The 13655-nt window shown below is 30.0% G+C and overlaps 3 protein-coding genes across 6 annotated transcripts; 2 read left to right on the top strand and 1 right to left on the bottom strand.

Moving 5' to 3' along the window:
* Positions 1 to 305: 305 nt before the first annotated feature.
* LOC100740307 (tether containing UBX domain for GLUT4) lies at positions 306 to 3845 on the top strand. Of its 4 annotated transcripts, none has more exons than XM_012390268.3 (8): positions 306 to 391; positions 748 to 859; positions 939 to 994; positions 1072 to 1321; positions 1962 to 2381; positions 2460 to 2817; positions 3117 to 3282; positions 3366 to 3845. In XM_012390268.3, exons 2-8 carry the CDS (start codon positions 773 to 775, stop codon positions 3502 to 3504), a joined length of 1476 nt encoding a protein of 491 aa, XP_012245691.1. In that variant the 5' UTR covers positions 306 to 391; positions 748 to 772; the 3' UTR covers positions 3505 to 3845. The 4 variants fall into 4 exon arrangements, with proteins under 4 accessions (XP_012245691.1, XP_012245690.1, XP_003492545.1 ...); XM_012390267.3 differs by lacking the exon at positions 306 to 391 and adding an exon at positions 419 to 626; XM_012390269.3 differs by lacking the exon at positions 306 to 391 and having other exon boundaries at positions 423 to 859; positions 1962 to 2064; positions 2161 to 2381.
* On the bottom strand, positions 3845 to 6177 carry LOC100740190 (protein ecdysoneless). Its single transcript, XM_003492496.4, has 5 exons — positions 5851 to 6177; positions 5261 to 5754; positions 4688 to 5186; positions 4415 to 4613; positions 3845 to 4339 (listed from the first exon to the last, which is right to left on the bottom strand). Exons 1-5 carry the CDS (start codon positions 6104 to 6106, stop codon positions 3919 to 3921), a joined length of 1869 nt encoding a protein of 622 aa, XP_003492544.1. The 5' UTR covers positions 6107 to 6177; the 3' UTR covers positions 3845 to 3918.
* A 32-nt stretch (positions 6178 to 6209) lies between these two features.
* Positions 6210 to 6701, top strand: LOC117152172. The gene is made up of 2 exons (XM_033323025.1): positions 6210 to 6450; positions 6566 to 6701. The coding sequence occupies exons 1-2, from the start codon at positions 6242 to 6244 to the stop codon at positions 6663 to 6665; spliced, it is 309 nt and encodes a 102-aa protein (XP_033178916.1). The 5' UTR covers positions 6210 to 6241; the 3' UTR covers positions 6666 to 6701.
* Positions 6702 to 13655: the final 6954 nt, after the last annotated feature.

Here is a 13655-nt window from a genome sequence, read left to right as displayed (position 1 = left end):
CGTTTGAAGAAATTTTGTTATGAAAATTATTGATAATGCATTCTACTCTTACTATGCAGAAGATATTAACAATTGCACAATTTACTAAAAAATGAATTATCAATATTTAGATAATTAAATTAACATTTTACGATAAAATTTTTCATACCCATAGATTTCATAAACCATTTATAATTGCAAAGAAATTAAAGTGAGATATGAATTTTTGAATTTCTCAAAATTTTACGCATTTATGTTCGAACCAATAACTAATACGACCCCAAATTACCACATGACCATCTTCCCCGCTTCCTGGAGGTGATCCCCCCCCCTTCCTTCGCCAAAAGTAAAGGTTTATGCTCAGCTTTATCACGGTTATACATCGTGATCGTGGGTTAGACTGTGCAAAATTGTATACATAGATTTTTAAAAGAGAAATGAATAACTAACTATAAGATGTTATATAATTTATGCAAGTTTCTATAAAAAATATTTTTACTTAGCAAAATATTCGGTGCTTGGCTTTTTTTATAAAAAGATATGCAAGTGTATTGTACACCATTTAACTTGCCATTTTTAGTATTTAAATATAAAACGTTAAGGAACATCTATAGCATTCAACATTCTTTTTGACATTAAATATTTAGGTATAGATATAAAGAGTATTTGAATTCTTCTGTCTTATTCTGTTGTTCGTTACATGTAATGTGATCTGCTTTGATGCCTTATGTTGTACTTTAAATTTTTATTCTAAATGTATGATTAAAGCAGTTAACACAAACAATTAACAATTATGGCTACAAATAAAAACGTCATAGTACTTGTGCCAAATGGTCGTCGACAAAATGTTGGAGTAACTCCAAATACAACAATACTACAAGTAAGCAGTAAAAATATTAAAAAATTATTTTGATAAATATTTCGTTATGTTAATGTTAAGTAAAATATTTTTCTCATAGATTCTGGAAGAGGTGTGTCAAAAGCATGGATACAATGTAGATTCTTATGACCTTAAGTAGGTATTATCATAAAAAGAAGTCATTGTATGTTATAAAAATATATACTCTAATTGAATGTATTTCATTTTTACAGACATTTTAATCATGTATTAGACCCTAATGCTATATTACGATTTACCGGATTAGCAAATAATGCACAATTAGAAATGGTACCTTGTACAAAAATACGTTCCGTTTCCAATGTCACAATAGGTATACAGTTAGAAAATGGGGAAAGATTAATGAGTGAATTTACATCTAATGTAACATTAGCTGAAATTTTAAAGCATGTAAATTTTAATGAAGATTTGGAAAAAATTATTTTAATTTACATGCATCGTGAGGTATGAGTATATTATTTTATTGTTAATATTATTATTTTAATAATAAATTTTATGTTAAACAGTAATTAGAAATGTTTCTACATATATATAAATATATTATTTATCTAAATTTATTTTTATGTTACAATGATCTTTACATATTAAGAAGCACATTGATTTTAATGTTAGTGAACTTTGTTATTGTATTTACAATTATTTAAATAAGCAATTCATGTACATATATCAACTTTTCTGAAATAGTTTGTTGTTCTGTAAGGACTCAGATTTAGATTTAGAATTTATTGAATTCGTTGCTTAAAATGGGAGTTCTACATAAAATTAGCATTTTTTCTATTACTTAATAAAAAATCTAATCTACTACTAAATATATATTTTATCAAAACCTGTGTGGATTTATTCATTATTTGTATACATCATGGAAAACAAAATTAGATAAATTGTACATTTATATAAATTTTTTAATATGTAATCCATAGCATTTTACTTTATTGTTTATGCTCTATAATATTAAATGTGTAATAATATTACAGAAAATATTGTAGAATATCAGAGTCTATTAAGAAGTTCTATGCAATTATGAAATTGAGATAAAATTTAAGATGTATAAAATCCGTTTTATATTATGCTATGATTTTTACAGATTTCTGGAGTAGAAGCTTTAAAAAATACTACTCTGAAGTCATTAGGACTCGTCAATGGTAAAGCTGTATTACGATTAATACAAAAACGACCTCAAAGCATAGGTAATATTTCTTTGACAACATCAAAAACAGTTAAGATTGCTGAAAACTTCAATATACATAAAAGAGATTCTGGAAATGAATATTCATTAATTGCAGATACTAATGAAACATCAGAATGTATAACTTCTACAGGAAAGCAAACACAGAAACTAGAAGAATTAAAAACATGTTCTCAGAACGAAGAGAGAAAAATAATGAAAAGAGAATATGAAAATAATATAATACCATCCACTAGTACAGATAACTATACTGGAAACCAAATTTTATTGCAGCCATGCAACAAACATGAAACAGATGATTTAAATAATATAGAATTCGTAAGATTTATGTATACTAAAATTTAAGTACTTGTTGTGTAAAACATACAACCTCTCTCTCTCTCTCTCTTATTGCAGTTAGGTGAAAGAAATGCTTTGGTATTCGATCAAACTACAATTCAACGAAAATTTAGGGATGAATTACCAGATGATTTTTATGATCTAACAGTTGATGATGCAAAAATATTATTAAGAGATGCTAAACGTTATAGAAAAGAATTAGAAGAAGCACCTCTCCTAACAAATATTCAACGACAATCCAATCAAGAAAAGCGAATATTAAATCAATTAAATAAATATCATTATACAATTATCCGTATACAATTTCCAGATCAATTTGTTCTGCAGGGTTTATTTCAACCAATGGAAACTGTTCAAGCAATCAAAGATTTTATAAAATGCTATTTGATTGATGCAAATAGTGACTTCATAATTTGTAAGTAAAAGCAATTTCAAAAGCATATAAATTTATCTTTTTATTGCATATTTTTATATATCTTTTGTTTTATAAAAATTAAAAAAGAAAAAATTTTTAGAAAAGCCCTAGACTTAACGTAATATTTTACAAAAAAATTTTGTTTATGAATTCAGAAGAACTTAGTTCACAGTAATTTTTAAATTCATCTTATTATAAGTACAATAATCTTATTATAGATTTACATTATATAACATATTATACATCCCGAAAGTATATGTTTATTATAGTTAGTAATACATATTTTTCTTATTGAATAGTTACTACACCACCGAAACGTAGTTTGAACCCTAATTCTCGCTTAGTTAATGAAAATTTAGTTCCTTGTGCTATCGTTTATTATTCTGGGTCATCAGCTCTTAAATTGGATGTAAAAGAAAAGTTTACAGATCCTAAGAAAGTTGAATTGCAAGTAGCTAATGTTAGGTAAGTGACGTTTATAAGTACTGACTCCTTGTCATAATTCTACATGTATAAATACTGTTTAATATACTATATTATTGTTTTAGGAAATCAATGCTAAATAAAAATGAGAATATAAATAATGATACAAATACTAGATCGACATTTAATACACCAACAAATAATGAATCCGTAACTGAAAAAGGAAGTAAAATTCCAAAGTGGTTAAATCCATCATTTAAATAATTAATGACCTTTGTTATAGCCTGGCAGACTTTGGAATATTTTAGAGTAAAGTATAATGATATTTTAATATGTACATACATGACACACATAGATATATACATTCATGTATTTCATTTAATATTGTAATTAAACATACTTTTGTATAATAAAGACTGAAAAAAAACGAAAAGTCAAGTATAAAATATACATGTTTTATAACAGTTGAAAAAATATTTAAAAAATTGTGAGTTTGTAATACTACATCTATGTATAAAGTTACTTTCTTGTTGTCAACGATAAACGTGCTATTGATCTTAAATTTCATCTGCTTTCAAAATAATAAATACATATTTTGCATAAAATGGCTAGCGGGAATTTCAATCTATTAACAATCATTAACATGTTTAACTAAATATTAATATTTAGATAAAATTATTAACTTTGTAAATCAGGAGGTACTGTAGTGGGTGATTGTAATTGTAAGTGCAGAAGTTGTCGAGCAGGTCTACCTATTATATTTCCAGTTGGACCTGAACCACCTGCTTCTTCTGTAATACTTTTTAACAAATTATCTTCTATAACATCAGAGCTTTTATTTGTCTCAGAGTCTTCATCTTTTTCTATTTGAGACTGTATTTCTGAATTTAACAATCGCATATATTTGTCCATTTCATTTCTTTTATCTTCATCATCTTCACCCAAGGATCCCTCTGAACTTCCTTCAAATTCTCCTTCATTTCCTGGAACAGCTAAATCTAATATTCCTCGTAATGTACTATCAAATATGTCTGCATCGAAATCAACTTTTCCATTGTCCTCTGGATCATACATTCCATCAACTTCTGTTGAAAGATCTCTGAAAACAAAGAAATATATAGATTATACATACACACTTTGTAATATTATTAAAATTTTAACAAGTGTAACATACTCTAAAAATTGTACACCATCAATATCACTATTTTGATTTAAGAACATCTGTACTTTTTCTTTAAGACTTAATGATTCTTGTTTATGTTTCTTGCTTTTAGTATTTCCCCACTTTTCGTTCAAAAATGTTTCTAACTGTATTGGATCTACATTTAACCAACTATCACTATCTGCAGGACTTAATGCAGCTTCATCTTGTGCTATGTATTAAGTATAATATGAAGTAATAATTAAATACTGAGTAATAAATGAAATATTAATTTCAAAAAATTACCATGTAATTCAACATCATTGGACTGTATGTTTTCCCATGCTTCTAAAACCTTTTCAGCATCACTTTTATTAATGTCGGTAATAGAATTATATAGATTAAAGTATTTGAAGTAATAATCTTTTGCTGCATTCAAGAGTTTTTCATATTCTTCGCTACCTTTTAAAAGATTTTTAAAATAGCCATTAACTTCTAAACGGCTTAAATATGTATTTAAAACATCTTCATTTGCTTTTAATTTCTCAGAATTATTAACTGATCTTTTTTCTCTTCTTCTAAGTTCTTCATTTGCACGAGCAATTAACATTTCTAAACCACATGCTATTTTAATTCCAAGTATGTGTGCATTATACTTTGAATAAGTTATTGGGGGTATATTCCAGCCTGTCCTTGGGTCTCCAGTATATCGACAATGATTTGCCATTGCATACAAACATTTAGTCATTTTTACATTAACCATAATACGTTGTTCAGGAGGAAAATATTTCATAGCACGACAAACCTACAATACATAAAAATTTATGAAATAAACCAAATTATAGTTGTACACAAGTTTATATAATATTAAACTTTTACTTTTCTTTCAAGTGGATCAGAGTGGCAAATTGTTCGAATAATTAATGCAATCAGTCTTGGTTCTTGTCGAAGTATTGAAACTGCTTTCTCAGGTAAAAAGACTCGAGCCTTGTGATGTCTTTTTTCAATCTCACTAGGATAAATATTAATTCGTCTTTTTAAGACATCTTGTACTTTCTCCGAAGCTCTGTAAAAATATGGCTTCTCCCAAAGATTATTTAACAAATCCAACCATGTTTTATGTTTTTCGCGAATAATGTGCAATTCACCATTATATATAAATACATGGTTTTCACATGTTTCAGGATTAGCCCATGGGGGCAAAACATTTGCAGCTTCAATTAAAAGAAATTCACCGTCAGAATCTATAACTTTAGCAATTAATCCATTAAAAGCCTGGGTAAGTTTAAATATCAAAAAGACCACAAACCATTCATCACTTATATCTTCATCAAAACGTAAGCGTATATAAATGTGAGGCAATATATTACATTCTGCAAGAATGAAAAATGAACGATATACATTTATTATAATCATGAACATTTATTATAATAATCATATATTTTAAATGAGTTATTAAAACGTTTTACCTCCTACAGTTGTAGAATTTTCAATAAGCTTTTCCAATAGTAATGCTTCTTTTGTTCTAGGATGAAAAATTAAATTATCATTATGCCAAATATAACCTTCAATATACGGTGCAATTACTTCATTGAACTTTGTAATTTCTTGTAAGAGAATTTCCTCTGTTATAGTTATTGAAGGTTTTGTATAACAAATTTTTGGATAAAGGAAACATTCAAGCACATCATCTTCTTTAACTTTAGGTATTTTTGTATAAGCCATGGTTATGGTTTCATCTGTTACGTTACCGCGTGAACTCGTTGTTAGTATAATTGTATAAAGTTGGTTTCAACGATTTTATTCATAAAGATACATATAAAGATAAAGTACACGAGTCATATGTTATGAAGTAAGTAAATGCGATATAAGAATAGAAACAGTACGCTGCATAGAAGCTCCTTCAGTTCTTGTCTAATCAGGCATGCACACTGTCGCCATTCATTGATCGGTGTTTCATTTTGTACTTTACTTCCTACTTGTCCACAAGAGGACCATCGGTATGACTTCATGCAAGAGCTTCTCGCAAGTGCCCCGTCTTGGAACACTTCTTATAAATACATATATACGTATGTATACATATATATATATATATATATATATATAGATATGTATGTATGTATGTATGTGAGTTTAAACGTTCTATTTTACCCTAATGTCTAAGGCGGGTCTGCTATGTGTTAGGTTAATTGTTAAATCTTATTTCAAGGAAATATTCGAAGATGATTCGTCTCAGGTTCTTTACTCTGAGAAATTGTCAAAAAATGTATTTTCAGAATTATAAGTTCATAAGAGAGTATAAGTCTGGCGCAAAGCTCACTAAATCAGTTCACTATATTTTAGTAAATCTGGCTTATAACTATATCGAGAACATCTTTTATGAAATTTCCCCTATTTAATACTAAACAATCATAAATTGTCGGTTCTCGAAATTGATTCATACCTAGGAGAAATCAATAAACACATCCGTGTTGTTATTGAAATTTCTACCCTAAAGATTATTAATGAAAAATATAATTCTATAGATAAATATGTAATTTCTAAAATAAAAACATATTCGTAAGGATCATATATCAGAGGATCAGAATCATTCTAATCACCTTTTACAGATCTGTAATCATTGTCTACATATCCTCCCAAAAATAGTCAAAAAATTTAACAAATCAATCAACTCCTACTAGTACAACAGAATAATAGATATAAGTACTAGTAACCCCCGAGAAGATATTCCAAGAGATACACTCGTCACCTTTGGCAAAAGAACATAATCTTCTTATTAAGTGCAGCAACCGTAATTTACAAATTAGTTCAGACCACATGATTCTAAATTCAGTTGTAAGATTCCCATATTCATGACTGGCATAGTAACTGCCCCACTCCAATCGATTAATTCCCAGACATACCAGTTGCCTGATAAACCATATGTGTAAAAGCACCATGGAAATCAATAAAGAGTTTTAATTGTCATTCAATATTCGATCAAGTGTGTAATTATTACCTCCTTGCTCCTTATTATCCTGTAAATAAACTTATTACAAAGTTATAAATTTTAATGTTTTCGTTTACTGTTTTAAACACTTCGTGACATACTTTAATCCTGGCTACTTATAAAGATAACAGAATTGTAGTGGAAGAAAATTTAAGGGAAATCAAAGTATTATGGAAAAAATTGACTCATGAGTTTGAGATGAATATTGAAAAACCAACCAGCTTTCTGAGGATGGAGATCCAGAAAACAGGGAAAAGAAATAAAACTTACAAAAGAACTACGCGAAGAAGGTATTGAAACTTACGGAATGCAAAATGCAAAACTAACGACTACGCCGATGCAGGTGAATGAATCATTATATCTGACAATAAGATAGGACTTTTCACTTTTCTGGAAGCAATAGAGAGTCTTCTATGTTTGGCCAACAAACTACGATACGATATGAATTATGCCATAGATTTAATAGTAGGTGTACGGAGAAATCACTGAATGGAGACAACGAATGTTAAAAAAACGTTTGGGTGTTCGCAGGGTACAAATTATACAGGGGATCCGGTGACGGAGAGAGGTACGTCCGAATATGTAATAAAATTCTGTGGGGGCACCGTAAGTCGATACTTGAGGAAGCAGTCGGTAGCAGCGTTGTCTAGTACGGAAGCCAAGTTACTAGCTTGTACTAGTAATTAGTAAGTACTAGTAGTTGTAGCTAGTACTACATATAAAATATATAGTTGAGGAAGCCAAACTGGTGATAAAGTTACATGTTGATAATCAAAATGCATGATATTTTGACCAGTTTTCGGATAGCTCGGTAGTTTCGGACCGATTCGAGGGATTCTCTCTCTTTCTCTCCCTCCCCCCCCCCCTCTTCCTCTCATTAGCTCAATCGTATTAGTTCCCAAAACACTCACAATCGGGAAAGTTATAAGTGGTAATTTTTTTCACAGAATAGTTCAGAAGGTCATTAGAAATGAAATATGCTTTTATTATTTTTATTTTGCCTACCTTCTGATTTCGATGATTTTTGGATATGTGTAGAAGTTCATATTTTGGGCAACTTTTTCACATACATAGAATGAGTGGACTCGCTTGGTTTTCGAGATATTCGTGAAAAAACTGCCGGTACCGTTATAGTGAGTTCTGGCTATAGTTGTGTGTGTAATAGCGCATATGTTAGTATTGGTTACCAGTCGTCGGCAGCTTATCTTCTGTATACTAACGACGGTTGGGCGAACTTAAATGCACAATTATATATGTGAGGTTGCAAGAAATGTCCGTTATAATTCAATTAAAAGTAAATATCATCAATATGTTGGATTTAAAATTGGGTTTGGTTTATCTTGCGTGTTGTGAATTATTTTTTGTTGAATTAAAAAGTGTACCAGTCAGTCGTAATTATTATATAAATTTAGAATTCATATATTTCATTATGGTTACATTTCTTAACTGTTTGTAAGTTTGAAGTATAATATTCTTACAGCCTCGCGTATGCAGTTGTGAATAAGGTTTTCGTAGCTATTTATTTAGATTCGCAAACTATGGTATAAAAATAAGCAGATCGATGGTTGATGGGTGTAAACAAATCACCGAGTGGCAGGCAAAGTAGTGATCGTGTCGGCTATATTTGCGACTATGTCACACATCAGCACATAGATACACATGTATGTGCGGGATTCAATGTCTAATAAGGACAGTTCTTTTTTACGAATATGTAGAAATATCTAGGACCAAGCGGCGTTTATACGCATCTAAAGGAAAAAATTATTGTTTTGAAAAATTGTCCTTGATAACATATTCAGAAATCATCGAAATTGGAGATGAAGACTAGCTAATTACCAAAAACTAATCACGTCAAATTATGTTCTCCTTGAAACCATTCAATTTTTATCAGGAATATTTTTCATTAAATTCGTTATTTATGCAGTAATCTAAGTAGTTCTACGTGTTCCACACCACATATTTGAACTTCTTCTTTTCATCAAATCTTCATAATATTATTGATGCTTTATGGTTTATATTACATACACAACTATTATGGTTATATGGATAAATAAAGATCGTTTTGGCCAGATTGTGTTTAAATAAAGTATAAAAAAGATTTCACAAATTGATAAAATTTTCGTTATTATGTTGCAGCAGAAAATATAAGTTGATAAATTCATTTTTAATTGATGTATAATTGAGCTTATGTCATATGAAAATATGTCATCAAATTGTTAAATATCCTAAAACGCAATGTAATACATGCATGTATTACATATATCATTTCTAGTTTAACGTGTAACCATGTATATATATGTATATATAACGTTTATTGCCCAAGAAAAATATAAATTACATATGTGTATTCACAATAAACAATGAATTTCTGTTTGAAAGTGGTTTTGGCAAAAGTACCGTCACGCGACGGTACGATGTAGCCATACCATATTTTGTGTTGGGTTTATTTTTTTAACATTACAGTTTGTAATTTAATTTAAGCCGCTCAAAAGCGGTACTTTTATACGATATTGTCTTCTCTTCTTTTTTCTGTCCCGAAAACTTGGTCGCAAAACAGGACAGATTGGTAGCCTACTTTTGGTTCCTTTGGGGCTAAGGGGCTGAGGGAACGGTGGGGGTAGGGGTTGGGGAGGGTAAGGGGGATATCATTTAGATTTATTTACAATATTTACAATACTTACACTTATTTTACAAGGAGAGAAATTGAACGCTACTGACGTTTTGCGGTTCTCTCTCTGTTTCTTTTTTTTTTGATTTCGATATCCAACAATACCTTTTTATGCTTTTTCTGTGTTTGCTTTTTGTGTCTTTCTACGGGAGAGCCATATTGTATCTCCACCTAGTATCTATGTCTGTCTATTTAAATTTTCTTGGTAAAGTATTATTTTAATTCCTATTTCTCTTTTTATGTAGTAAATTATGGGTATATTGTTTTGATCTTGGAGGTAATTTCTTTTCATCTAGGTATAAGAACGCTTCTGTGGGGAAATGGCCTGCTTTGAGTGTGTTATTATGGTATAGTTCGTTTGGAAGTAGACAACTGAAAATTAAGCTATTTTCTTTTATTTTTGCAGCTTGAGTGAAGTGATTTCTTGTTAGTTTTAGAATATGACAATCGATGCGGTGTATGGTGGCTAAATCGTAGATTTTTTGTTTTTAACGTATTTTTTGAAGTCACTATGTTTGGAGCTGTATTTACTCAGACAAGCCCTGATGCATTTTCTTTCAAATACCCGGATTTTTTTTCATTAATGACGCTGGTATGTTATACCAGGGTGGACAACCATAGGTTATGATCGGTCTAATTAGTATTTGGTAACAGAGGATTTTTACACTGCTGTTCAGATGTTTGGAGTAGAATAATCTTTTTGCTTTCCAGAACGCTTTGCTTGCTTTGGCAAGTTGAATTTCGATGTGCTGTTTGAAGATTAATTTGTCATCTATATTTGCGCCTAAGTATTTTTCACAATTTTTGTGGGGTATGTGTTTCCCTTCATTTGTTTTTTCTCTTAATTGAAATTTTGTATAATGTTCTCTTTCAGTAGAGTCGAGTTCACTTAATTTGGGTCTAAACAGTATGGTTTTACATTTACTCGCATTTATTTTTGAGTTTTTGGAGCTGCGTTCTTATTATTTTGGTTTTGCGACCTATTGCATAGATGATTAAATCATCGGCGAAAGCTATAGAGCGTTTATGGGTGGATGTATTGAGATTAAAGAGATTTAGTAAGTCGCTATTTTAAATATTGAAAAATGGTGGAGAGTTTACATTCCTTGTTATAAGCCGTTTTCTATAAAAAATTATTTGCTTGATGTGTGCGAACCATCGGTCAGTACAAAGGATTTATTAGTTATCATGTTCCAGACTATTTTGATTAGGTATTTCGGAAAGTTGTTCTTAATTATTTTGTACATAAGGCCTAAGATCCATATTATGTCGAATGCTTTTACGCGGTCTATTAAGCAGGTGACTACTCATTGCTTTGCGTTGAGAACAGATGTTCGACGTTAATTATTTATTTATTGCGTAGAGTGTGGAATGTTTGTGTCGGAAGCCGAATTGATTTTCTGGAATTACGTGACTTTTTGTGCGAAAGGAGACTAGGGGGTTGTTTATGACTATTTCGAATACTTTGTTTATGTTGAGTAAAGACTTATAGGTTGTAGGTTTGAGGATGAGGAGCCGTCTTTATCTTTTTTTATGATGGCTATTAATTTACTTTTTTTCCATTTTCTGGGAAAGTACGTGTTATTTAGTGCATTATTAAAGCATGTAACCATGTGTAATCTATCAGATATGGTAAAAATACAACAGATTTTTACTCGTGATGACTTTAGGACACTTGTCCGCAACTTTACCAATTTTATTAGTTGAATTGAATATAATTTCTACACACACCGCTGTAAATCCTAGGGGGCGTAAAAAACACTAATTTTTTATAGGATCAATATTTCAGAAAATGGGGCATGAAGTCTATAAGATGCAAGATCTATGCTGTATACTCATCTATTCTATACGTTGTCTGTGATTACGTCTATTCTATATGCCGTCTGTGGCGCCACTACGATACCAAATCGATAACATCGCATGCGATACGAAAATAGTATGGGCAGATCAGATGACTCTCAAAACGTTGAACTCGTAAAAGCATTGAATGTCATATATCACGTCTATTCTGTACGTTGTCGATGGCATAAGTAACTCTTCAACGTCAGTTTAGGAGTTGGAAATATAACAGTATAACAGTTGGACGTAACCTGAATAATAGAAACAGATTGTATTTGTGATATTTTAATTGTTATATTATACTCTATTTTAATTATTATTATACTACTCTACATTATACCATATCACATTATATTGTATTGTATTATACTGTATTATAATTCATTATATCATAAGGTAGTATTTAAGATACTTTATACTATAAACACGAGTAATACGATACACAACACACACCACAGAAACAATTAGAGATTAACTATCCAGTGCCACGCTACATATTCCATAATCATTATAATTTGAGGCAAAAAACTTTACCATAATCTATCTGCCTAACAACAAGTGTAATAAATATAAAAAATTTACAGTCAGTTTCATTAATATTCCGACACTCCTTAAAACAGAACAACTTTTTTTTAATTCGACCATGCGACGTTTTTTTTTTTTTGGAAGTTAGAAGAGTTAGTTTACTAGATCATGTATGAAAAAAAGCTTTTTAAAGATGCAATTGATCAGAATTATGAAAAAATAGTGAAAGTCACTTCTTACATATTCTTATGTGACTCTGTAATGAAAATTTAAAATATTAAAATATTAAAATTAAATATTAGGCGTATCGACGTTTTGTAGATTTATGTCGGTGAAAAGGTACCAATCCTAGTAAACTAATTCTTCCAACTTCTGAAAAAAGTTCGTCGTTTGCTCCAATTTGAAAAAAGTTATCCTATTGTAAAGAGTATCCGAATATTAATGAGAATAATTGTACAGTGTACAGTATATTGACATCGTCAAAACTACCCGCGTTTTGGATTAGAGCCATTAGTCTAGTTGTTAGAACTGTATTTCGTGTTAAACTTTTGATCGCTTTTAGTTTATTATATTCTTCTGCAAATATTACACTGTTTTTATTATGGCACAGTAAACGATTGTTGCAAAAAATAAAGAATGAAGCGGTCAAAGCATTCGACTGCAGAATCTCTGTGAATCATCTTGTTGTAAGTTCACGCGCTAGTTTCTTTAATATTTTTAACTACATGGCAATAAACGATCATCATTAAAAATATTATAAAGTATCTTAGAAATATTTTGTCATAAAATATACAAGTCGACACGAATGACTATAAAATTCGCAGAAATAATGTAAAGATACTCGGCGAAAATAAATAAAAACTAAGTAAATAACAAAATAAAATAAGAGACAATTGAGAAGTAGTAAAATGGATAACGAAATAAATGAATGAATAAATATAAATAAATAAATGAAAATCGTAAGTTAAAGACATAAAATTAATGGAATGAAAAAATTAAAACATCGTGCCCAGACCATTGCAAAGTTATAATTAATGTAGGTCTGGGTTAGGATCGCTTTGTTTCATATTACGTGTACCTAATGTTATCTCGCGCGTTATGAAAAAGATGGGAAGCGGAGATTTGTTAATACCTATTAATAATAATATAATATTAAATCCTCATTTTCTATCGTAACCGACCCTTCGTTTACTGTTTGCTATTGCGCGGAACAAATTCAAACATATTATGACGCAATGCGCGGTTATCGTGCG

The sequence above is a fragment of the Bombus impatiens genome, unplaced genomic scaffold (genome assembly GCF_000188095.3).
Source record: "Bombus impatiens unplaced genomic scaffold, BIMP_2.2 scf_0749, whole genome shotgun sequence".
In the NCBI taxonomy this organism is placed as follows: Eukaryota; Metazoa; Arthropoda; class Insecta; order Hymenoptera; family Apidae; genus Bombus; species Bombus impatiens.
Note: the sequence above shows the minus strand (reverse complement) of the source record. Positions and strands in the feature narration are given on the sequence as shown.

Coding starts and splice junctions, on each gene's coding strand:
- LOC100740307 (XM_012390268.3), top strand. CDS start 773: ATGGCTACAAATAAAAACGTCATAGTACTTGTGCCAAATGGTCGTCGA. Junction 860..938: donor CAAATACAACAATACTACAA/GTAAGCAGTAAA, acceptor TTTTTCTCATAG/ATTCTGGAAGAGGTGTGTCA. Junction 995..1,071: donor GTAGATTCTTATGACCTTAA/GTAGGTATTATC, acceptor TCATTTTTACAG/ACATTTTAATCATGTATTAG.
- LOC100740190 (XM_003492496.4), bottom strand. CDS start 6,106: ATGGCTTATACAAAAATACCTAAAGTTAAAGAAGATGATGTGCTTGAA. Junction 5,755..5,850: donor AAATTCTACAACTGTAGGAG/GTAAAACGTTTT, acceptor TCATTCTTGCAG/AATGTAATATATTGCCTCAC. Junction 4,340..4,414: donor GATGGTGTACAATTTTTAGA/GTATGTTACACT, acceptor CTTTGTTTTCAG/AGATCTTTCAACAGAAGTTG.
- LOC117152172 (XM_033323025.1), top strand. CDS start 6,242: ATGCGATATAAGAATAGAAACAGTACGCTGCATAGAAGCTCCTTCAGT. Junction 6,451..6,565: donor TCTTATAAATACATATATAC/GTATGTATACAT, acceptor GCTATGTGTTAG/GTTAATTGTTAAATCTTATT.